Source organism: Anabrus simplex, chromosome 8 (genome assembly GCF_040414725.1).
Source record: "Anabrus simplex isolate iqAnaSimp1 chromosome 8, ASM4041472v1, whole genome shotgun sequence".
Lineage (NCBI taxonomy): Eukaryota > Metazoa > Arthropoda > Insecta > Orthoptera > Tettigoniidae > Anabrus > Anabrus simplex.
In genome coordinates, this window is record NC_090272.1 from 122,275,583 (window position 1) to 122,300,591 (window position 25,009).

Sequence of the window (25,009 nt, forward strand, 5' to 3'; positions counted from 1 at the left end):
ACAACAGACAGGAAATCTGCCACCTTGGCGACTACTCTAAATGCAGATCAGTAGTGACTGATTGATTGAGAAGGGGATAAGTGTAGAAGCTCGCGGCTGGTCTTAACCGGGTAAGTTAGGGCACACCATGAAACAAGTCGGCCGGACCTGTTATCACTCGGACAAATTTCCCGTGTAATGAACATTTGAAGAGTATAAGTTTATCAGGGGATCTAATTACCAACATTTCACATTTCCTAAGAACTCCCATGGTTTCCATGACCCGTCGTCAATACAGTGAAAGGATCGTAGTACATGAAAAGTTGTTGTAGTACTTTAATGCTCTAACTTAACATATGGGATTCGTTGCATGTACAGGAGTTCTGATTTGGTAAGGTGTCTAAGAACCATTGGTGATGCAGTGAGACTGGTGGCAAGGTTCAGCTTGGTGGCATACAGTGACTGTGTTCAGAAATATATTCTTTGCTTTCACTTTCTGAAAAATTATGTAATTTTGAATGGGACAGCCTTAACCCAACCAAAAGGCGGGTAAATGTAGAGAGAGGAATGAAAAAAACAAGTAGGAATTTTGGTGATTATTACAAAGCAAGAACGGTAAAACACATTCAAGCTACGAAACCACCACAGAAACTTTGAATTAGATGCATTCCAAAAATAATAATGAATCGCCTATAAGCAACACTGTGTCTAACTTTGTCTGTCTGTTAAGTAGGCCTATATAGGAAGGCAGCGGGAAGCCACCACTCTTTAATTTTCTCAAGAAAACATCATGGCTTTATTCAATCATAAATTCGATTCGAGTGTAGGTTCTCCAGTCAGTTCTCCGAGGGAGGAGGGGGAATAGAGGTGCTTGACATGGTTGAGAGGAGTCTCAGAACAACGTGCAAATCAATGCAAACCATCCCTGCGAGTAGTTAGAAAGATTGCAACCTGGAATGTTCGATGTATCTCACAGATACCAAAATTTACTACCGTTGAAAGAGCAATGGATTTACATAATGTGGACATACGTGGACTCAGACACATTGAAAAGGTTGAGGTCTCTCTGTCACTCACGCCAAGAATACTGTGTATTTTTCTAGAAGTGAGAATATGGATCGGGATGGTGTTGCCGTAGTGATTCCTAAAAAATCTAGCTAATGCTGGCGAGGGATATGAGCCAGTCTGTGACAGAAACATCTCCATTAAAATGAGTGCTTCTCCCTGAAAGATCAACATCATTCAGATTTATGGTGCTACTAGAGTTGCATCGGACGAATAAATCGATGAATTCTATGAACTTCTAGAACATACCATTGTAAGACAGAAAATGGTCGTATTTTTGTCCCTTTTATACGTTCACGGTATTTTGGCTTATAGGTCCTTTATTAGCCTTCTTTAGGTCTTAACGAATTTTTTTTTGCAACTTCACTTTCTTTCGACTACATTTCCACTGGCCATTCTTAAAGTCTTCTTTAGGTCTTAACGACACTTTTTTGAAACTTCACTTTCTTATTTTTTTGCAATTTCACTTTCTTTCGACTACATTTCCACTGGCCATTCTCAAAGCCTTCTTTAGGTCTTAAGGACATTTCTTTGCAACTTCAGCTTCTTTCGACTACATTTCCACTGGCCATTCTCAAAGCCTTCTTTAGGTCTTAAGGACATTTCTTTGCAACTTCAGCTTCTTTCGGCAACATTTCCACTGGCCATTCTCAAAGCCTTCTTTAGGTCTTAACGACACTTTTTTGCAACTTCAGCTTCTTTCGACTACATTTCCACTGGTCATTCTCAAAGCCTTCTTTAGGTCTTAAGGACATTTCTTTGCAACTTCAGCTTCTTTCGACTACATTTCCACTGGCCATTCTTAAAGTCTTCTTTAGGTCTTAACGACACTTTTTTGCAACTTCAGCTTCTTTCGACTACATTTCCACTGGCCATTCTCAAAGCCTTCTTTAGGTCTTAAGGACATTTCTTTGCAACTTCAGCTTCTTTCGACTACATTTCCACTGGCCATTCTCAAAGCCTTCTTTAGGTCTTAAGGACATTTCTTTGCAACTTCAGCTTCTTTCGACTAAATTTCCACTGGCCATTCTCAAAGCCTTCTTTAGGTCTTAAGGACATTTCTTTGCAACTTCAGCTTCTTTCGACTACATTTCCACTGGCCATTCTCAAAGCCTTCTTTAGGTCTTAAGGACATTTCTTTGCAACTTCAGCTTCTTTCGACTACATTTCCACTGGCCATTCTCAAAGCCTTCTTTAGGTCTTAAGGACATTTCTTTGCAACTTCAGCTTCTTTCGACTACATTTCCACTGGTCATTCTCAATTCGAATCATCATTAGTTAATCCATCACCTCTTAAACATATGTTTTTTAGTAAGAGAGGAAATTAAATTAAAAATGAAACTAATGCTTGAAAAAACATGGGAACGTGCAAGATAAGTGAAATATTGAAAAGAGAAAATTTTGATGTGAGTGTTTTTGAAGAGGAAGATCTCACTTTCTTCAAGAATGAACCCTTAATGTCCGTTGGCGGGGAGAGAAGTTTCTCGATGGTTCGCAACGTGCTGTTTGAAAACCGACGATCTTTTACAGCTAATAACCTGGAGATGACTATTGTGATATACTGCCAAGCCAAGGTAAGGTTTCTGAATTCCAGTTTCTGTACCCGTAGTCTGGTTAAGCCAAATATGATTCCAGGTGTACTAATTTCAATTTCATTCCCCAGGATGTCCATTGCGGGTTAGCTGGATTAATTCTAGGTGGAAAAAACATTTCATTCTAAATTCTACAAATACTTGTTTAACAAACACGGAATTCTATTTTTTAAATTATGTTAATATAAAAATATGTAACGTATGAAAAAGGAAGTATTTCACTAATATATTTTTGCAACAGAATTTTGCACTATAAAACATCATATTCCTTCATCAAAAATGTGAATGAAACTAAAATTATGAATGAATTTGGATCACATTTCACGTCCCTTTTTGCCACTTTTTAGGTGCTTTTTGGATTTCTTACGTCTTTATACAAGTCCGTTTAAGGTAATTTATAGATCTTCAACTTCCGAGCCCTACTCATTGCTGTTAAGAACAAAGCAATAGAGTGGTGTAAACAATACTGCGAAACGCTGTATTGCAGAGGGAAGAAGCTCATGGAACTGGAAAATTATGTGAGAACCGAAGGGGAACTTGATATTTTGTTCAGTGATACCAAGTATGCCATCAATCATTTAATGAGAAATGCTGAACGTGAAATGAGAGGAGGGCATGCGTGTCTTACAATCAGTACTCTACTAACCCCTTTTCACGAAAAAGGGTCCGTAAGGGATTGTTCCAATTATCGTAGTATTGCATTAATATCCCATGCTAGCAAAGTCCTGCTCTACATAATAAATTCATCCCCTAAAATTATTCCTGCAACCTCAGTTATCCGCGGAACAAGCAGGTTTTTGCCGCATGTAAACGAATGCGACAGTCAGTCCTGAACCTGGGGCAGATAACTGAGAAATGTCGCGAGTTTTGTGTCCCTATCTTTATCTGTTTCCTTGACCATAAAATCGCCTTTGCTTGTGTTTTGTGGGACAAGTTGCGGCAGGTGCTCAAGAAATTTGGTGTTTCATTACATTTAATATCTTTATTGAAAGGTCTCTATAATAAACCGTAAATGTGGACGGCGATTTCTCAGTCATTTTCATTGTCACAAATCGAGGTAAGACAAGGTTGTATATCATCAACTCTAAAACATCTATGCAGCGTATGTCAATAAGAGAGCTCTCGAATACTGAACTTGTGGAATCTCGATTGGCGGCAGAAAAATTAGCAACCTGTGCTTTGCAGGTAACACTTCCCTCCTCGGCGGAAATGAAGAGGAACTTCCTGACTTGAAGAACATTAGTCTCTACTATGGTCTAAAGATAAACACGAGAAATACCAAACTCATGGTAGTTGACAGGCAAGGCCAAATCCAACTTACAGGATGCCAAGGACCTGGAAATAGTAAGAGAATTCGTATACATAGGTTCAATTTTCAAAGACACGGGAAACTGAAAAAAATATTTTCCGTCTTTGTGTACGGCTGTAAGACCTGGACCGTGAAAGCTAACGACAGAAGTCGAATCAACGCCTTTGACATGTGGTGTTGGCGGAGAATGCTAAATATACAGTACCACGGATGGAAATGGAACAAATGCTTCCGTTGTAGACGAACTATCTTCCTGTGTAGGTGAGTGTTACCTCCAGTTCCTTGGCCACATTTTTAGAAGAGAAACACATAATTTGTAAAAGACCATTTTGTAAAGCAAACTTGAAGAAACTAGGCCACGAGGATGAACAGCAAGTACAGCAGATGGTTAGATGAAGAAGATCACTGGCTTACCTCTTCGGATTAAGTTAACAAAAGCTGAAGACCGCTCTAGGATGGAGACACTCTCGCCAAGGTTGCCACACAGAAATGATACACTTAACGAAGTCACGATGCTCAGCAATGAGCGGAGCGGCTAATGATGATGAGGCCTACTAATGTGAAAATTACCACACCATTAATTCAATATCTCACTCTTGCAAAATGTTAGCTTTAGACCGTCAGCCCTAGCGGGAAACGTTGGCAGGAGTGGGTTCGGAGAAATCTTAAAACACAGTTAACCGTACACTGTGACTGTTTAAAAGCGCTTCTAGACACCTGAAAGTAACTCAATTAACTAGTCAATCAATATTCTTTAGTTGAAAATATTGGTAAATTTGCGCTAGTGATAAATTTCAAGTAAAATAATAATCTCATGGTTTCAGCCACCATGTGCCGGCATATTGAGGTGACACCATCAAGGCTGTCTACGTGTTAATGTCGACGTTCTCTCAGAGAAGGTCAGACAAACGAATGGTGTACCCCAGGGCGACCCCTTGAGTCCGCTACTATTATTAACCTCTTAAGACATTATGAACGCAGTTCGAGACTACTCACAGTGAAACTAATTATGTACGCAGATGACATGAGACTACGATCACTATCACATTGCAAAGGCGACCTGCAAACTGAGCTTCAGAAGCTTGAATTATGGCCCGGCGAAAACAGCTTAGAGGTCAATAAACAGAAAACCGTGCACATAATCTTCAGAAAATGATATAAACTAGCGTTTTATGATCACTTAAAACTGAAAGGAAATATGCTGACGACCGTGAACAAATTCAGGAACTTATCTTCCTACAGGTTACACATTCAAGAGATAGTATCAGTAGCCACGAAAGTCATACATAAAATTAAAAATACAGTATCACCAAACTTCCTTTAACTACTGCAATGACAATATTTAAGGCGGTCATGATATCAACTGTCTCATATGGAATAAAATTAATATGGGAGCGGCTAACGAACAGCGACTTTGCACGATTAGAAAGTAAATGAAATGGCGTATGGCTTTTAGTGCCGGGAATGTCCGAAGGACAAGTTCGGCTCGCCAGATGCAGGTCTTTTGATTTGACGACTGTAGGCGACCTGCGCATCGTGATGAGGATGTAATGATGATGAAGACGACACATACACCCAGACCCCATGCCAGCGAAATTAACCACTTATGGTTACATTCCCGACCCTGCCGGGATACATGCACCCTCAAGGATTGTATACGAATTAGCAAGGGAAAGCTTCTTCATAGAGGACTTGAGTCTGCAATTCATGCTACCCTCTACCGGTCCTTGCCAAGCTCATCTCGAATTACGGCGGAGGAAGAGGAATGATATTGACTCCGAGTTCTACGGCACGAGTGAAATGATAGATCAGCAAGGAACAGAGACTGGGCAGGACCTAAGACATGTAATAATTAGACTTGCGTCTCATGGCGTTCACCACAAAATCTGCCGAACGCAAAGGTTTCATCAAGCTAATGTACACTGTATATGTTCACTGTGTAACGGGAAGTGTGACCGCTATCACTGAATAACGTGTTCAAAAAGTACAAAAACCATCGGAGACTATAGTGAGAACTAATTACATTGTCCTCCCCTACGAATCATGTGATTTTGCCGCAATGGGGAGGCTTGCGTGTCCCAATGAAGCAGTCAGCCGAGCCGCAGATGAAACCATATCGGGTGGGTATCTGTTGAGAGACATGACTTCCCTGTGTTGATACTCCTACACGGCTGAAAGCAACGGGAAACTACAGCCGTAGCTAACTCCCAAGGACAAGCATCTCTCTCTGTATGAATTATGTACTGATGATGGCTTCCTCCCGGGTAAAATATTCCGGAGGTAAAATGTCCCCCATACGGATCTCCGGGTGGGGACTACACGAGAGGAGGCGATCATCAGGAAGATGAATACTGACATTCTGCGAGTCGGAGCGTGGAATCTTAGTTTGAATCGTTGTGGTAGGTTAGAGAATCTGAAAAGGGAGATGGATAGACTAAAGTTAGATGTAGTTGGTATAAGTGAAGTACTGAAGTACGTTGGCAGGAAAAGCAGGATTTTTGATCAGGTGACTACAGAATTATCAACACAAAATCAAACTGAGGAAATGCAGGAGTTTGTTTAATAATGAATAATAAAATAGGGCAGCGGGTAAGCTACTACGACCAGCATAGTGAAAGGATTATTTTTGTCAAGATAGACACCAAACCAATGCCCACCACAATAGTGCAGATCTACATGCCTATTAGTTCAGCAGATGATGAAGAAATCGAAAGAATATATGAAGAGATAGAAGATTTAATACAATATGTAAAAGGTGACGAGAATCTAATTGTGATCGGAGACTGGAATCCAGTGGTAGGCCAAGGAAGAGAAGGCAATGCAGTAGGTGAATTCGGATTGGGACAAAGGAATGAAAGAGGAAGTCGGCTAATCAAAATTTAATCCTTGCTAATATCAGGTTCAAACGCCACAAACGACGGCTGTATACGTGAACGAGACCTGAAGACACTGGAAGTAATCAAATAGACTTCATTATAATTAGGCAGAAATTCAGAAACCACGTTTTGGATTGCAAAACTTTCCCAAGAGCAGACGTGGACTCTGACCACAACTTGCTGGTCATGGAATGCCATCTTAAGTTGAAGACATTGAAGAAATGAAGGAATGCAAGGAGATGAGATCTAGAAAAGTTGAAAGAAAATAGTGTGAGGGACTGTTTTTGAAGGAACATGTTGAACAAAAACGGAATGAAAAGGCTGAAGGAAACATATTTGAGGAAGAATGGACAGTTGTGAAGAATGAGGTATCTAGTTCTGCTGAAGAAATGTTAAGAATAAAGAAAAGAAAGAACAGGCTATTGATGTTGATGAAATGGGAGACCCAATTTTGTGGTCAGAATTTGACAGAGCTTTGAGAGGAGCAAGGCATCTGGAATTTATGACATTCCCTCTGAAATACTGACTGACTTACGAGAAACCAGCGTGGCGAGGTTATTCCATTTATTGTGTAATAGCAGTCGAACCTCAATATCTTGAATCACCTCGGGAGCTGAATTTTATTTCGAGTTATCGAAATATCGATACATAGAGAATTCTCACCTTTGAGGATTGCGTGTAATCGAATCAGGTGAAACTATGACTTGATACTGTCATAAATGTTATTTAAATTGTAATTTTAATTACAACATTTATTATAGCAAATCATTGAAGACAGAATACATATAATAGAGGAATATGTCCTTCACTCTGAAGCTTCCTTTCTACCACATAGTTTTCAACAACAGTTATTGCTGCAAAAACATTTTCATTTACATTCGACTGATTCTGTAGGTAAGATCGAAGATTAGTCACGCACTTAACGCCTTGTTTAGTGACGATCCAAGAGAGGGTACATACATCTCCAACTGCCTATGGTCAACGCACCACAGCTGGGCAGATAAAATGTACTGTAGTACGTTAAGGAATAATAAAACACAAACTTTAAATGACGTATTTCACAGTTAATGTTGTATACAAACTTCGAGTTACTGAATACGTTTAACTCCTACGGAGGAAACGCTTGGTTCGAGAAATGGGGAAATTCGTGTAATCGAATTTCGAGTAGTAGAGAAATAAATACATGTAAAGACTTCGAGGTACTGGAAATTCGAGTAATGAAGGTTCGAGATATCGAGGTTCGGCTGTGTATGAGACAGGAGAAGTGCCATCCGATTTTTAGCAGAATGTTGTTATACCTATACTGCTAATAATAAGAGTTGGCGTGTGACATTTCTTAGAGGGAGGTCCGTTTACTGCCTGCCGAGGCGGGATAAAGGGAGTGGCTGTGTGGTTGCCATGGAAACGAGGGTGGGGCGACTGCGGTTGCCATGGAGATAAAACTTTAGGGCAGCTCGTCTTGCTGGGTGTTGCCAAACCTGTCACTGTTACTGATAACCTGATTGTTTGCATAAGAGTGATCGCAAATGGGACGACACCGCCTGGCCAGGTAGTCTACAACAGATCACAGCGGTCAGAATGAAGGAGGGAACAAGTGAGCCGGACGCGAGGGGTAAGAGCATGTAGAAAAGAATGCTGAAATGTGGCAACATCGTGAACTGGCACGTGCAGTGCTCCTCCCTCCAACCTTACCTGTCAGACACCAACTTTAGTTAAGTTTAGTATAGTCCCAAGAAAGCCAGTGTGACAAGTGTGAAATCTACCGCACCGTTAGTTTAGTGTCTCACGCCTGCAAAATGTTAACACGTATGATTTACAGAAGAATGGAAAGACAAGTTGAAACTGAGTAGGGAGAAGATCAATTTGGCTTCAGAAGAACGTGAAGCAATCCTGACTTTACGCCTGATCTTAGAGGATCGAATCAAGAAGGACAAGCCCACATACATGGCGCTGGAAGATCTTGAAAAGGCATTTGATAATGTTGATTGGACCAAGCTATTTGAGATTCTGAATATGATCCGGATCAGATACCGAGAACGAAGAATTATCTACAATCTGTATAAAAATCAGTCTGCAGTGAAAAGTATCGAGGGCATGAAAAAGAAGCAGCAATCCAGAAAACACTTTCAGTGTTTGTATAGAACAGGCAGTAAAGGAAATCAAAGAGAAATTTGGGAAGGGAATCACTATCCAAAGAGAGAAAATCAAAACTCTGAGATTTGCTAATGATATTGTTATTTTATTTGAGACTGCAGAAGGTTGGAGAAATTGCTGAATGGTATGGACAGAGCCTTGAGTAAGGATTACAAGGAGGAAATAAATAAGTACAAAACAAAAGTAATGGAGTGCAGTCGAACAAATTCAGGTGATGCAGGAAATATTAGATTAGGAAATGAAGTCTTAAAGGAAGTAGTCGAATATTGTTACTTGGGTTGTAAAATAACTAACGATGGCAGAAGTAAGGAGGACATAAAATGCAGACTAGCACAAGCAAAGAAAGCATTTCTTAAGAAAAGAAGTTTGCTCACTTCTAACATTGATACAGGAATTAGAAATAAATTTTTGAAGACTTTCGTCTGGAGCGTGGCATTGTATGAAAGTAAAACATGGACGATAACTAGCTCAGAAAGAAAGAGTGAAGAAGCTTTTGAAATGTGGTGTTACAAAAGAATGCTGAAGGTGAGATGGAGAGATCAAATCACTAATGAAGAGATACTGAGTCGAATTGGTGAGAGGAGATCGATTTGGCTAAATTTGACCAGGAGAAGAGATACACACCTTAAGACATCCAGGACCTGTGCAGTTGGTTTTTGAGGGAAGTGTTGGCGGTAAGAACGTTAGGGGTAGACCAAGGTATGCACATGACAAGTACTAGTAGATTAGAGCAGATGTAGGATGCAGCAGTTACGTGGAAATGAAAAGGTTAGCACAGGATAGGGTGCGTGGAGGGTTGCATCAAACCAGTCTATGGACTGACGACTCCAACAACAACAGCAAGAACAATTACATTGTATGGCTCAGTTTTATGTACTGTGTACTTTATTTACCGTAATGCTCTTTCGAATGCCTCTTAATTTAATAATAATGTCGACATTCTGTTGTACTCTTCCAGATCGCAACAGTGAACCGAAATTCTGGCCCATGGCTGAGTTTTTAAACAATTTTGTCAGGTAGACACCAAATATCCCTCCAGATATCTTTAACATGGCGACATGGAGTGTCGAGTATTCCCTTTTGTAGCCTTCAGAAATCGACTACCTCTGCCAGTTTTGAAGCCGCGATCTTAGGATCCAGTGGCAGACATTGTACCACTAATCTAGTGAAGTACAGGGTCAGGTTGACGAAGTCGCAAATAACATCGAGGAAGGAAGAGGAACGAGCCATCTGGGGAGGCCTATTACGCACCTCCGAGGGTATGATAAAGGAATAAATGGAGCATCACGAGGATAAAAACCGGAGATCCCGGTGAAAGCTTTATCCAGCACAAATTTTACAAGCAGTCATCAGGTATGAAGGCAACACCAACGTCAAAGGCCTATACCTAACCGTTTTAGACACGATGAGCACACCATCGTGTAGTAAAATTTGCAAAATCAAATCACACCTCATAATTAAGTTAATTAATACAGGCGATAAAAACTAGAGCAGTTTTGATCTTCTTTAGTACTACTAAGCGGAATTGCTACTGTTAATCAATCTTAAAATTTTTAACCTGTAAAACAATAAAATATTAGCATATTCGAAGGTTAATGAGAATATTTGAATATGAAAACTTACGAAAATGTTTCGGATTCTTTCAAAGTGTTTAAACATTTTTTTCCAGAAAAACATTCATCATATTTGAATTTTAATGTATACTAAATCTTGATCTCTATGGGTCATTTAGTGCCTCGAGCATTCAGGAATAGGAAATAAATGTTATAGGCCTATACTGTATCTTATCTTCTTATCTTAATCTGTTTACCCTCCAGGGTTGGCTTTTCCCTCGGACTCAGCGAGGGATCCCACCTCTACCGCCTCAAGGGCAGTGTCCTGGAGATTCAGACTTTGGGTCGGGGAATACAACTGGGGAGAATGACCAGTACCTCGCCCAGGCGACCTCACCTGCTATGCTGAACAGGGGCCTTGTAGAGGGATGGGGAGATTGGATGGGACAGGCAAGGAAGAGGGAAGGAAGCGGCCGTGGCCTTAAGTGAGGTACCATCCCGGCATTTGCCTGGAGCAGAAGTGGGAAACCACGGAAAACCACTTCCAGGATGGCTGAGGTGAGAATCGAACCCACCTCTACTCAGTTGACCTTCCGAGGCTGAGTGGACCCCGTTCCAGCCCTCGTACCACTTTTCAAATTTCGTGGCAGAGCCGGGAATCGAACCCGGACCTCCGGGGGTGGCAGCTAATCACGCTAACCATTACACCACAGAGGCGACGTTATATAACGGAAACAAACAATAAAAGCAAGTGAGCTTGCACTTTTACGCTAGTCTAAATCCTGTGAGCACAGGTCGTGGGGCCAATAGTTTTACTGGAACCCGAACGAAAGAGATGTGAATGTTGGTTTCGAAAATAGCATATACTCTTGCTTTCGGGAAAATGTGAGTTTGAGCCTCACCATCGGCACCTCTAAAAATGACTTTCCGTGGTTTTCCATTTTCATACCATGTACCTTAATTGAGATTACTACCTTCCCAGTACTGGCCCTCTCCTTACCCATCATCGATGAAAACTGCAGTTGTTAGTGCGACGTTAAACACGTAGCGGTGGTGATGGTGGTGATTATTGTTTTAACAGGAAGTACAAAAACAATCTCGCATGCATTGCGATCTGTAGTCACTTTGGTAAGAACCCAGCACACTAGGCGTAAGTTATCACTCGCTCGAAACAGGAAATACCGTAGGGCAGAGTAGGCAAATCTTTACCAACTAGCGTGTCAATTAAGGCCTTGTTTATTACTTTAACTGTCTAACGTGCCATCGGTTATTTTCCTATAAATCATCATGAAATCCATCATGTGACTTCATTTAGGTATTACGGTAGATTGCATTACATATAAATCAATTCCACTGAATGTTTTATGATTTTATTTTGCAAATTTCCTGAAAACTACATTTTAAAAATATAACTTTTAAGAATAAGGTATACTATATTTGCTTTAACCTATTAAAATTTGTATAAAAAATATGGCCATAGAATTAATTGAGACATACTTCTTTGTTAAAGCGTAATGTTAGTTTCTAGATATTCGAATTGTTTATTACGGGTTAAAAACATTAAAACCGAGCTCGATAGCTGCAGTCGCTTAAGTGCGGCCAGTATCCAGTATTCGGGAGATAGTAGGTTCGAACCCCACTGTCGGCAGCCCTGAAAATGGTTTTCCGTGGTTTCCCATTTTCACTCCAGGCAAATGCCGGGGCTGTACCTTAATTAAGGCCACGGCCGCTTCTTTCCCACTCCTAGCCCTTTCTGTCTCATCGTCGCCATAAGACATATCTGTGTCGGTGCGACGGAAAGCAACTAGCAAAAAAAAAAAAAAAAAAAACCATTAAAATGTGTCAGTATGTTGTCTGGCGTGTCATAGAAGTCGTGTTCACGTGTCATCTAGTGACCCGCGTGCCATAGGTTCACCACCCCTGCCGTAGGGCTTTCGCAATGGAAGGACGAGGAGGGAGATGCTGTGAGCTAGGGGGCGTCGTGGTGGCCCCTGTACGTAGACCATTGTGTTATGTGAGGAGCGACGTTGTGAAAATTTGTTCGGAGATTAAGATGGCCTCGCAACAGATATTGTCTAAAAAAAAGTCTATTCGTAACCATAAAAGTAAATTGACACTGATTAGGTACTAATTGGCCGCCTTGTGATTTATTGGTTAGCGTAGTGGCTTGAAGCCCCGTCAAGCTTCAAACCGATTTGGCAGCCCCGACATAAAAAGTAGCACGCTATCGTCGGTCATATGTTTGTAACCACCTCCAACAGATAGGTAACAGGGAAAAACGATTCAAGAAAACTTTTAATTCATTTATGTTTATGCAAAATCCACGGCGAACGTAAAAATACCAATAAAGAGCAGGAAACAACAACAGCTTTGAAATGAATAGTCTGTTAGTTGCTTTACGTCGCACCGACACAGATTGGTCTTATGGCGACGATGGGACAGGAAAGGCCTAGGAATGGGAAGGAAGAGGCCGTGGCCTGGTGTGAAAATGGGAAACCACGGAGAACCATCTTCAGGGCTGCCGACAGTGGGGTTCGAACCCACTATCTCCCGGATGCAAGCTCACAGCTGCGCGCTCCTAACGACACGGCCAACTCACCCGGTGACTTTAATAATAATAATAATAATAATAATAATAATAATAATAATAATAATAATAATAATAATGGTTTTACGTCCCACTAACTACCGGCTTAGAAAATAATGTCGTTGCCGTATTAATATAGGTAATTTGTACTTTATACTTACCATTCCCCACTTTAACAATATTCGCTTATACTTACCATTTTATGAGCTGGTACGTGTCAATGGTAATAAAATAACGGCTAATGATTTCACATGAACTCAAAACCAAACAGACATACACTTCAGTTTATTTTCTTCCAAACGCCGGATGCAGAATTATGAACGGCTATTTATTTATGATGCTACCTCGCTACGTTTCTTAGGCTGGGGTGATATTTCTCCCGTCATTCACCGCACTTTGTCAGTAGGGTGTGGGGCTTTGATAATTTACTCTCTCTCCTCCTTCTCCCACTCCTCCTCCTCGAGGTCAAGTTGCCGGTGCTGTTAATAGAAGAGGGTATCTCTTGTCATTTATGCTGAACCGGCGACAGGACTACCAATTCTCATTTCATTTTGTAACACCGCAATTTGTGCCCTGTTGCTATGTAAATGTTACTGTGTAGAGATGAGAAGAATGCAAGAATGAGCAATGTACCCTGCAAGCACGAACTTCCTGTTCTGCCCATACAGATCGGCTCTTATCTGCTACACGAAAACATTGACTCACACTTTGCAGTTTGCTGGATTACAACTGACAAGAGCAAAGAGCTTCCAGTAGAAGGTAACATCAAGTCGCCTGGGTAGTAGCGGAGTTGCTATGGTAACCACTGCGTCACTGGCATTGCTGGTGAAAACCCCTTCGACCCGTGCCTCACCTGGCACGTGCATTCTTCCGATCTCCCAACAATACCTTCATTACAAATCACAGTAATTACTTCTTTATTATTATACTAGCAAAATACCCGTGCTTCCTACGGTTTTATATTGAAAGTAATAATTAAGGGCCGATTGCAGAAACGGTATTTAGACGATGTCTACGGTTAAACAATGCCTAAGTATGGCTGCCGCAATGCAGAAACGTTATTTATCACTTAGACACCGTCTAAAACCGATGTTCAACTGGCCACGTTTAAACACTGCCGAGAACACTGTTTAACCTCAAATAAGAGAAGTGAATCACAATCAGAGGTTATGTACCATGAAACATGTAATTTGTATTATGTTGAGACGATTCCGGGAAGAAAGGTTAGTCCGACGGCCTCTCTGTGGGTCTTCCGCTGCGAAATCGCAGCAATTCATTTGACATGTACGGGGAGATAGAGCTTAAAATAAGATTTCGCTTTTCAAGAGACTTGTTTCTTGAGACTGAATCTTGAATACAATTCCTGGCTACCGATATACTTTATTATGCATGGGGTAATTTCCATGGAATTATAGGTCACTTCGACTACATACATGTCAGAATTACTTGTCCCAATCGTCAGAGGGCTGTCAGCTGTCACATACAGCAACCGGGAGGGAATCACTTATATTTACTGCCAAGTAAGCACACATAATAGTGAAAACTAAAAAGTAGGTTATATGTAGTTTTTGTATATATAATCGTCGCTCTAATTCAGGTAAGTTTTCGGCAGCTATGAGATAGGAAAAGGCAAGTGGTGATGATGGTGGTGATTAGTTTTAAGAGGAAGACTGGGGAAGAAGAGACGTGGCCATAATAACAGCTCTAGTATTTGCCTAGTGTGAAAATAGGGAAACTACGAAAAACAATCTTCACGGCTGCCGATGATGCGTTTCAAACCTACGATCTCCAGAATGCAAGGTACATCCATATGGCCCGTACAACACATTCGGTTACACATTACAATTGTTTCATCTTTCCTTCGTCGAATAAGTTTGAATGGCGTTTATAAAAGTAGGAAAGATCACAATATGAGGATAAAGTTGGAATTCAAGAGGACAAACTGGGGCAAATATTCATTTATAGGAAGGGGAGTTAGGGATTGGAATAACTTACCAAGGGAGATGTTCAATAAATTTCCAATTTCTTTGAAATCATTTAGGGAAAAGCTAGGAAAGCAACAGATAGGGAATCTGCCACCTGGGCGACTGCCCTAAATGCAGATCAGTATTGATTGATTGATTGATTGATTGATTGATTGATTGATTGATTGATTGATTGATTGATTGATTGATTGATTGATTGATTGATTGATTGATTGATTGATTGATTGATTGATTGATTGATTGATTGATTGATTGATTGATTGATTGATTGATTGATTGATTGATTGATTGATTGATTGATTGATTGATTGATTGATTGATTGATTGATTGATTGATTGATTGATTGATTGATTGATTGATTGATTGAAGCTATTTACGAGTAGCTAACACTCACCGTAACAACGCTACAATCGAAGCTACACTTCCCCGTACGGTGGCGTGTCGCTTTCGTGTCGATAATATTATGAGATTTAATTTCCACCGAAAGCGATATTCTTATCTGTGGACAAGTCATGCTCATGCTTGGCCATATTTGAGTAATGTATAGGAAGACGAATAGCTGACTGGCGTTCGGCGCGCGCACCGACGAATTTCATTGTTTGCGATAAGCAAAGAGTTGCATGAAAGTTACTTCTATCTCCATTTTCAAACCAATATTGAAACTTTAAACGATGTCTAGTTAAACAACGACTGAAAATTGTTTGTGCAATGGAAGATCGTGCTCGATTTAGACGTTGTTTAGGTAGACGTTGTCTAAGGCTTAAAACTAGTCATCGTTTCTGCAATCAGCCAAATGTTTAACATTTTGGAAAGTTCACTGTCGACAGAGTCCATAAAATACACCCTCAGTTTGTACGTCAAACGGTTTTGGAGGAATGATTATTTATTTTCGGATGTAAAACTAATGTTAATCCCATAGAATTGGAATGTTTTAAAATCCTATGTTATTGAACATCTAGGACGCAGAAACGACCAACCTGTGAAATTTCGATTTATCCGTCGAACAGTATTAGAGGTGTAAAATGTTTTACAATATTTCTTAGATAACATCCAGGACAAAGAAGGCAAACCTCCATGTAAAATTTAAAGTCCAAACGTGAAACAGTTTCGGAAGAATGAATATTGAGACATTTTAGAGTCCGCCCCCATCTTAACCACTTATGGGAGAAACAGTTTGAAATATATGATAATTGACACTTAGGACATAAAAAAGCAACCTTCTTGTAAAATTACAACTTTGTACGTCAAACGATTGGAGTAATGAGCGATTTCGTTTACCCCTTGGGGATGGAATGTTTAAAAATATTTCCTGTCTCATTCTGGGGATTTAAAATATAATTGGCCATTGCACATTTTATCTTCGTACGTTAAACGGTTTGGAGGTTAGAATAACTTTTCAAGTACATTAACCCCCATTTAACTCCCTGAGTTTTTTTTTCAAACTCCGCAGTAAAAACTACTAAGGTGTGTATTATTTTTTTAAGACCAGTTTTTGTTTAAAATCTAAGACGTATAGGAGTAACCATGATGTGGAAGTTCAACCTCGGATGTCTAACGGTTTAAGAGACATAAATATTTTTGTCATCAGATATTACCCCCCAACTGAAACCGTTAGGGGTGTATTGATTTAAGGCCACTTCTTGTTTAAAATCTCAATGAGGAGTAAGCATCATGTGAAATTGTATCCTTGTGTATCAAGCGGTTTTTCATCAGGCCTCGCCTACCTCCTCCCCCCCCCCCCCGGTCTAAACCCCCTAGGGTTGTGTTATATTAAGAATAATTTCATTTAAAATCTGAGACATTTAGGCGGAACCATCATGTGAAATTTCAACGTCATATGTCAAACGGTTTCAGAGAAATTAATGCTTTTGTTTCGATGGTTGCCTAGTTGTACTTCCTCTTAAAACAACAATCACCACCACCACCGGGCATTAATCCTTAAGGACTGAAAAATTTTGTAGACTTGTCCCATTCAACATCTAGTACATAAATGAGTGAAATTTGAACTTTTTCCGGCGAGCGGTCTCGGAATAATAAGTATTCTCATTTTTAAAATTCACCACTTTTTCACTTCTTTTCACCTCCTTAAGTGGATTTTCCGAAAAAAATACTACGACTTTCTTTATTTTCAAAGTAAATTCCAAATACCAATTTTCAACTCATTTTAAAAGTCACGTTTTCATTTCTCAACCCCCCCCCTTAAGTGGATTTTCCAAAAACAAAAACATACGTGTTACTTTAATTTTAAGGGAGACCCCAAATACCAATATTCATGTCTGTAACATCTTCAGTTTTTGAGTTAAACTCATTTGAAAAATTCATCCCCATTTTCACTTCCTATCACCCCCCCTTTCACTGAATTTTCCAAAAAATACATGTTTCTTTAATTTTAAAGGAGATCCCAAACACTAATGTTCATGTCTGTAACATCTTAAGTTTTTGAGATATGAGTTTCCCCATAAAAGGAATCAAACCTCTTTTTCGCTTCTTTCCACCCCTCTAAGGGAATTTTACGGAAAAAATTACGTATTTCTTTATTTTTAAAGGAGATACCAAATACAAATGTTTATGTCCCTAAATTAGAGATATACTCATTTAAAAAATTCAACCCCCCTTTCCACCCCCTTAGCGAAGGAATATCCGAAAATACTATCTTAATGAGCACCTACGCTGTAATATAAATGTATCCCCAAAATTTCATTTCTTCATGTCCAGTAGTTTTAGCTCTGCGATGATGAATCAGTCAATCAGTCGGTCAGTCAGTCAGTCAGTCAGTCAGTCAGTCAGAACATGTTATATATATATAGATCAACCTCGACACTGGTGCTCTCTTAAACGTTTTAATTTCTGTATATTTTAAATTTTTCGGGTTTTTTATCTGACACTTATCCGCCCCTGATAGGAAGACACATAGAAATCTTTACTTTACGTCTGATCTTAGGGGATCGAATTAAGAAGGACAATCCCATGTACATGGAATTCATATATCTCGAAAAGGTATTCGATAACGTTGATTGTACCAAGCTATTTGGGATTCGGGATCAGATAGTGAGAAAGAAGGATTAACTACAGTCTGTACAAAAAATCAGTCTGCAGTGATCAGAATCGAGGGCTATGAAAAAAGAAGCAGCAACGCAGAAAGAAGTGAGATAGGGCTCACGTTTACCCCTCTCCTTTTCAGTGTTTATGCAGAAGAGACTGTGAAGGAAATCAAAGAGGAATTTGAAAATAAGAATCACAGTCCAAAGAGTGGAACTCAAAAACCCTGAAATTTTCCAATGATATTGTTATTTTATCTGAGTCTGCAGAAGATCTCTAGAAGCTACTGAATGGCATGGGCACAGTTTTAGGGAAGGAGTACATGGAATATAAGTGAATCTAAAACAAAAGTAATAGAGTGCAGTCGAACGAAATCAGGTGATGCAGGAAATATTAGATTAGAAATAAAGTCTTAAAGGAACTAAATCAATATGGGTTACGTAACTGAAGTAAAGGGGACATGAAATCCAGACTCGCACAAGTAAGGCAAGGCCTTTCTTAAGAAAATAAATTACAAAGAAGTTTCTGAAGATATTAGTATGGAGCATGGCATTATATTGAAGTGAAAAACATGCACAATATTTAGCTCAGATGAAAAAATGAAGCCTTTGAAATGTGGTGTTTGAGAAGAATACTGAAGGTAACATCGGTAGTTCGAATCACGAATGATGAGGTACTGAATCGTATTGGTGATAGGGGAAATATGATGAAATTTGACGGAAGAAGAGACAGAATGATAGGTCACATCTTAAAACCCCCGTGTCTTGTTTAGTTTGTTCAGTTAAGGGAAGTGTAGTAGGTAAGAACGATGCGGGTGGACTAAGGGATGAATATGACAAACTGATTAGAGTAAATGTAGAATGCATGTAGAAATGAAAAGGTTAACACTTGATAGGGTAGCATGGAGAGCTGCATAAAACCAATCTATGGACTGATGATCCGAAAATTAACAACAGCATCAACATGGATATCTTAAAATGAAATAACCGAGCAAGTGGCCGCGCGGTTTGGGTCACATAGCTATCGCTTTGTATTCGAGAGATGGTGGGTTCGAACCCCACCGTCGGCAGTCCTCAAGATGAATTTCCATGGTTTTCCATTTTTGCACCAGGTAAATGCTGGGTCCGTACCTTAATTAAGGCCACGGTCGCTTTCTTCCTACTTCTAGCCCTTTCATAGCCCATCGTCACCATAAGATCTACTTGTGTCGGTGCAACGTAAAGCAAATTGAAAAAAAAAAGTAATATATTCTTACCTCCAAGTTAGCTGCCTCTGTGGATCCGTGGTAGAGTGTCGGCCTCCGGATCCCAAGATAGCGGGTTCAAACCCGGCAGAGGTAGTCGGATTTTTGAAGGGCGGAAAAAAGTCCATTCGACACTCCATGTCGTACGATGTCGGCATGTAAAAGAACTCTGGTGATACATTTGGTATTTACCCGACAAAATTAATTAAATCTCAGCCATAGACGCCCAAGAGAGATCCGGTTTACTCTAGGTCCGCTAGATGGCAGACAGAGTAAACCGGAACGTCGAAATTGACGAGCAGACAGCCAGATGGCGTCAAATCGAAATGTCTGCAAACGGTAGCTGAGGCCATACGATTATTATTATTATTTATTTATTATTACCTCCAAGTTATCTACAAATGTAAATAAAATTGTAAGAGACTGACTTCTATTTTTCATCAGTTCAAGAATAGCTGACTTCTGCCACTTGAATCTCTTATATAGTCTTTACTGACTGTACTTGTTCGTTGTTTTTAAATTGTCTTTACGACGCACCGACACAGCTAGGTCTTATGGCGACGATGGGACAGGAAAGGGCTAGGAGTGGGAAGGAAGCGGGCATGGCCTTAATTAAGGTACAGCCCTACCATTTGCCAGGTAGGGAAATGGGATAACACGAAAAAGCATATTCAGTGCTGTCGACAGTGGGGTTCGAACCTACTATCTCCCGAATGCAAGCTCACAGCTGCGCGCCCCTAACCGCACGGTCAACTTGCTCGGTACTTGGATTCTTATAAAATCACTAACTCATATTCAAATATACATTTTAAAACATATAATATGACACTTGTTCATCTTTAGCCTATAATACTCTCAACTATATTTTAAAATAGATTCTATATCAACATGTCGGCAATTTATTTTAAAGCGGATTTTCCTTCTCCTGCTTTTTAAATTTATTTTGGTACTTAAATACCTTGATATTTACACTCTTCAGTTGCCTCCACTGAGAATGTTCTAAATGAAATAACAATCTGCTGTGTCTGTATTAACGATTTCTGGCCTTTGGAAAGGCTGTGCAGTTAGTAATATAAATCAAACTTTGCCGCTCTGGGGTTTGTAGTTACCTGTCAGTCGAAAGGAGCGCTGGTAAATGGATGTTACAGCTAGCGCTATGCTGTAGATGCGACTAAGACATGAACTACTATGTATTGTGCAGCCAAGGTCATCCAGAAATAAGTTCGTCCTGAAGCGCTCGCAGTGGCGGTGCCAATAACCAGCGCAGTCTGGGAGCGGCTTCAAGCAGTCGCGTACAGGAACCTCCGCGTTCTATTAGTGTTTATTAGTCCGAAGTGCACGTGATCTGTTAAATGAATGCTTCAGTGGTTGAGTGCGAGAAGAGCAAAAGGGTATAACTCGTTGACCGTGGCGTTTGACAATTGACGGACCATTGACAACCATCGCCCGCCTGCTTGCTCTCGATTGCTGGCCTTAACGACAAAAGGCGCAACTTGGTTGTCGGACAGACCTCCAGGCTTGTGTTATGACATTGTTGTCCTGAGGCAGGATGGCAACAGCGAAAGTCGACGGTGAAAAGTGAGTAATAGTTACTACTTAGGTGTTTACATTATGTTACTGTCTCACTAATAGCTCGAATTCATGTGAAATGTGTCTTACTTGGTAACGACCTATTTGAACTAGTACGGTACTAGGTCTAGTTGTACCCAAACAACAATTTTCATTATAAATAGGATTCAATGTTCGTAAATTATGTTAAAATTGTTGACACGTTACGAACAGCACCAATTACCTATTCTGAAATGTGCTGCTGTTGTCAGAGGAATACAATTACGCAATGACACGAAATTGATGTGTTATTCATGTATGCTTATCAAGAGGATACTCCGACCTCCCGAGCAAGATGTGCGTCGTTATAGCTGTCATTCTCACATTTCGATTCTTGTGCACAGTGTAAGTTCTGTTAAGAATTCAAAAAGATCGCAGCATGAAAAAGTTAGAAGTAAATACACTCTGGATGTTATCTATTGCTATTCTTTACAGAAACATAGGAAATGGAAAAGAGGTTTATAATCCTGTAGGCTATTTGATTTGAACTTCCAGTAATTTTAATTTTTCCTAATACTCCGTACTTTACAAGACGAACTACAGTACATGCTAGTGTGGCGGATAGTAACTTACTTCAGAAGTAGATAGTACCTACCAGATGTGCGCACATATCCCGCACGCGAAATGAGTCGAACGAAATATCAGGCTTAGCATGGGCGCCCATACGACAGTTTGAAGTGGGGGGAGGGGGAGATTTAGACCTGGAGGTAAGAAGTATTTTTAATATTTTGGAAGATGAATGGCGACTTGTATTCGGCGGTAGAATTACACTCACGGTATCCCCTGCCTGTTGGTGGGGGGCGGTACTACCACTTCTACGTAATACCGACTTATATATCATTTTCTTGAAAGAAAAACACCTGACTACATTGGATTTTTTTTTTCCTTTCCCTGAGAGCTAAGGGGGCCGCGGCCCCCGCTTCCCCCCGGGCATGGGCGCTCTTGAGGCTTAGGCCTACACTTTTATCTTCCTGAGGGTCGAATAGGGAATAATTTTACTACTGGAAATTTAAGGAAAATATTTAACAATTCATGTTATCTATCAAATGCTTTCATTCCCCACCCTGAAGGGGTGGGGCGGGCCACCTAGAGGGTGTCGCCCTCTCTCTGGCCAAGAGATGCGGGCAGGTTGGGGAGATGTGACGGAAGAAGGAGGTGGATAAAGGATGTGAATATATAGGAGATGGGAGGGGAATCGTGCCTATGCCTAAGTATTTATTCTTTATTGGAATTAGAATACAGTTGTGATTATGTCAAAATGAGCTATGAACAATGATGCAAAGAGGAAAGGGGTGATACAAGGTGAGAGGGAAATAAATGAAGGGCAAGGGTGTTATAAAAGGAGGAGAAGCTAACAAGTGAAGTTAGAAAAAGGCGAAGGATATCAAAAGAAGGAGGTGGGGGCGGGAAGAGATAAGGATGAAATGATGGATGAGGTGGTTTGGGGGGGTGGGGCCGGCCGGGGACTACTTCGAGGTGTGGAGGGATGAGATGAAGGTTGTGGACGTGAGCGAGATGGTTCTATGCGATGATGACGGCCGTTGAGGTGGACAATTGATTCGTCAGAATCATAACAAATATAAGGTGACGAAGTGCAGTATATAAGAGTATTTGTGTATTTTATCGGCAATAAAAGACGAGATTGAGTTTTAAAAATTTAATGTGCACGTCTCCTCGATAAAAGAGCGAAATTGTAGTTTATGGGACCCTAATCTAATGGGGTAGGAGGGGATAGTACTGTCTGTTACCATAAAATACTAATTTATGCTCTAATCTACGTTCTCTTCTTTTAAACAGAAGTGCAGAAAAATGTCAAGTACAATTTCACAAACAAAACAGAGAAAACAATGTTTAAACTTGTTTGTTGTTGTTGATGAAGATGATGATTGTTGTTTAAGGAGGCCTAATAGCTAGGTCATCGGCTCCTAAAGTTGTTTGTTAAACTATCAGAATTATATTCAAACGGCATTGTCTGCAAAGTCTTGAGCCCGGAGGCTGGTTGGATCCTCAAATAGCATCCCCAAAGGTTATAAATTAAGAAAGATCAAAAAGACCAAAGAAAACAGATGACGGTGCCGTAATCAGTTGCACAAAGCATGGTGAGGAGCGGGGGAGTTTGCCGTTTCCTTCCTTGCTGGACCAAACATACAGCCGCTCGCAAAAATATTCGTCCGCGCTCGTCATGTGAGGACAATATCCAACAGCACCAATACAATAAAGAAATTAATTGTAAACAAGTAATAGTATGTTTTATTTGCCATCTGAACAGCTGAGGACATAATTTATAGCACCCTAAGCACTGGCATTTGGAACAAATAAAAAACAATTCCAACTGCTTGCAGGAAAGTCACGTTGCAAAAGTATTCGTCCACAATAAGAACTCAAGGAATGTTCAGTCATTTCCTAAGTATCAGTAGCGCGTCGAACGTCCTTTGGAATCAATCACGGCTTGAACACGTTTCGGCATGGATATCACCAGTTTTTCTGTCACTTCCGGGCCTGTTTTGTGCCATTCTTCTATGAAATATTGCTTCAGAGCTTCTTTATAGGGAATACGCTGCTTGCTCAGTTGACACTTTAATTCCGTCCATAAATACATGAGATGTATTGCAGAGTAGCCATTCCCTAACAACCCGAGCAGTGTGCTTAGGGTCATTATCTTGCTGGAAGAAGTACCTACTACCAAGACCTAATTTTGCTACGCTGGGTGTTAAGTGTTGCTTTAATATATTCAAATACACCATCTTATCCATCCGTTCAGGTATTATATGGCAGTTGCTACCCCAGCCGCCGACATACACCCCCATACCATTATGGAACCTCCTCCTTATTCTACGGTTGGTTGCTGATTTTGACTTTGGAGTTCGGCGTTCTTCTTTCTCCATACACGTCGCTTTCCAGAACAATTAAATGAATAGAATTTGCTCTCGTCCATAAACAACACGCGTTTCCAAAATGCTGGTGGCTTCATAACGTACTGTTTGGCAAACGCCAGCCTCTTCTTACGGTTCACCTCACTTATCCAGGGCTTCTTCCGACTTGTACGCCCCTGCAAACCAGCTCTTTGTAACACACGTCATACGGTATCGGTACTGATGATCTTCCCAGTGGAGGTTTTTACTTCTGTTCGAAGCACAGGTCCAGACACATGGGGATTTTTTTGGACGGTGCGTATAATGCTTCGCTCTTCGCGTGCTGTCAGCTTCCTTGGCTGCCCAGTTCTTGCTCTGTTGAGTACAGTTGCACTGGTCTTATATCGCTGAATGATACTTGCGACTGTAGTTCGCGGTATTTCGGTTTTCTCAGCAATTACTCGTTGCATATTACCAAGTTGGTGGAGTTGGATAATTCGTTGGCGTTCAACAACAGTTAGTTCCCTTATCTTGCCCATTGTACTCGGGGCATGCTCACCGACACTGTCCGTGTCACTGATGGACTGAGCTTGGTGATGTGTCTCACTTCCTCAGTGCTGTATTCGTTATACAAGACAGTGCACAAGGTGGACGAATACTTTTACGTCAGTAATCGGGAGATCGTGGGTTCGAGCCCCACTGTCGGCAGCCCTGAAGATGGTTTTCCGTGGTTTCCCATTTTCACACCAGGCAAATGCCGGGGCTGTACCTTAATTAAGGCCACGGCCGCTTCCTTCCTCTTCCTAGTCCTTTCCCATCCTATCGTCGCCATAAGACATATCTGTGTCGGTGCGACGTAAAGCAAATAGCCCAAATAGCCCAATACTTTTACGTTGCCATTTCCGGGTATGATGCGCAAAGGTATCACCCAAATATCACTATAAAATTTGTCACAAATGGAACATAATAATTGCTTTTACACATATCAAGTGAAAAATCCCTGGCAAATTAAGAAATACCGTCGTTATTTGAGAAATATGAAAACATACTTAAGGCTTGTAGACAGGACTGGTTTATGTCGTACTACGCTGCTGGTGCCGTCTTTTGTTACTTTCTTCAGGTCCAGGGCTAGCACCGTGGAATGGGAGGGCTATGTCTGTGGATTC

The 25,009-nt window shown here is 40.6% G+C and overlaps 2 protein-coding genes across 2 annotated transcripts in view; one reads left to right on the forward strand and one right to left on the reverse strand.

Annotated features, from left to right (window-relative positions):
• The window catches only part of LOC136878876 (uncharacterized), a 187,992-nt gene that overhangs the window by 94,873 nt on the left and 68,110 nt on the right, over positions 1 to 25,009 (reverse strand). The window lies entirely within an intron of this gene.
• The window catches only part of LOC136878875 (protein SERAC1), a 315,365-nt gene continuing 311,014 nt past the window's right edge, over positions 20,659 to 25,009 (forward strand). Inside the window, exon 1 of the mRNA XM_067152437.2 lies at positions 20,659 to 20,961. Within this exon, the coding sequence (XP_067008538.2) occupies positions 20,933 to 20,961 (29 nt within the window). The 5' untranslated portion in view covers positions 20,659 to 20,932. The remainder of the gene's footprint in view (positions 20,962 to 25,009) is intronic.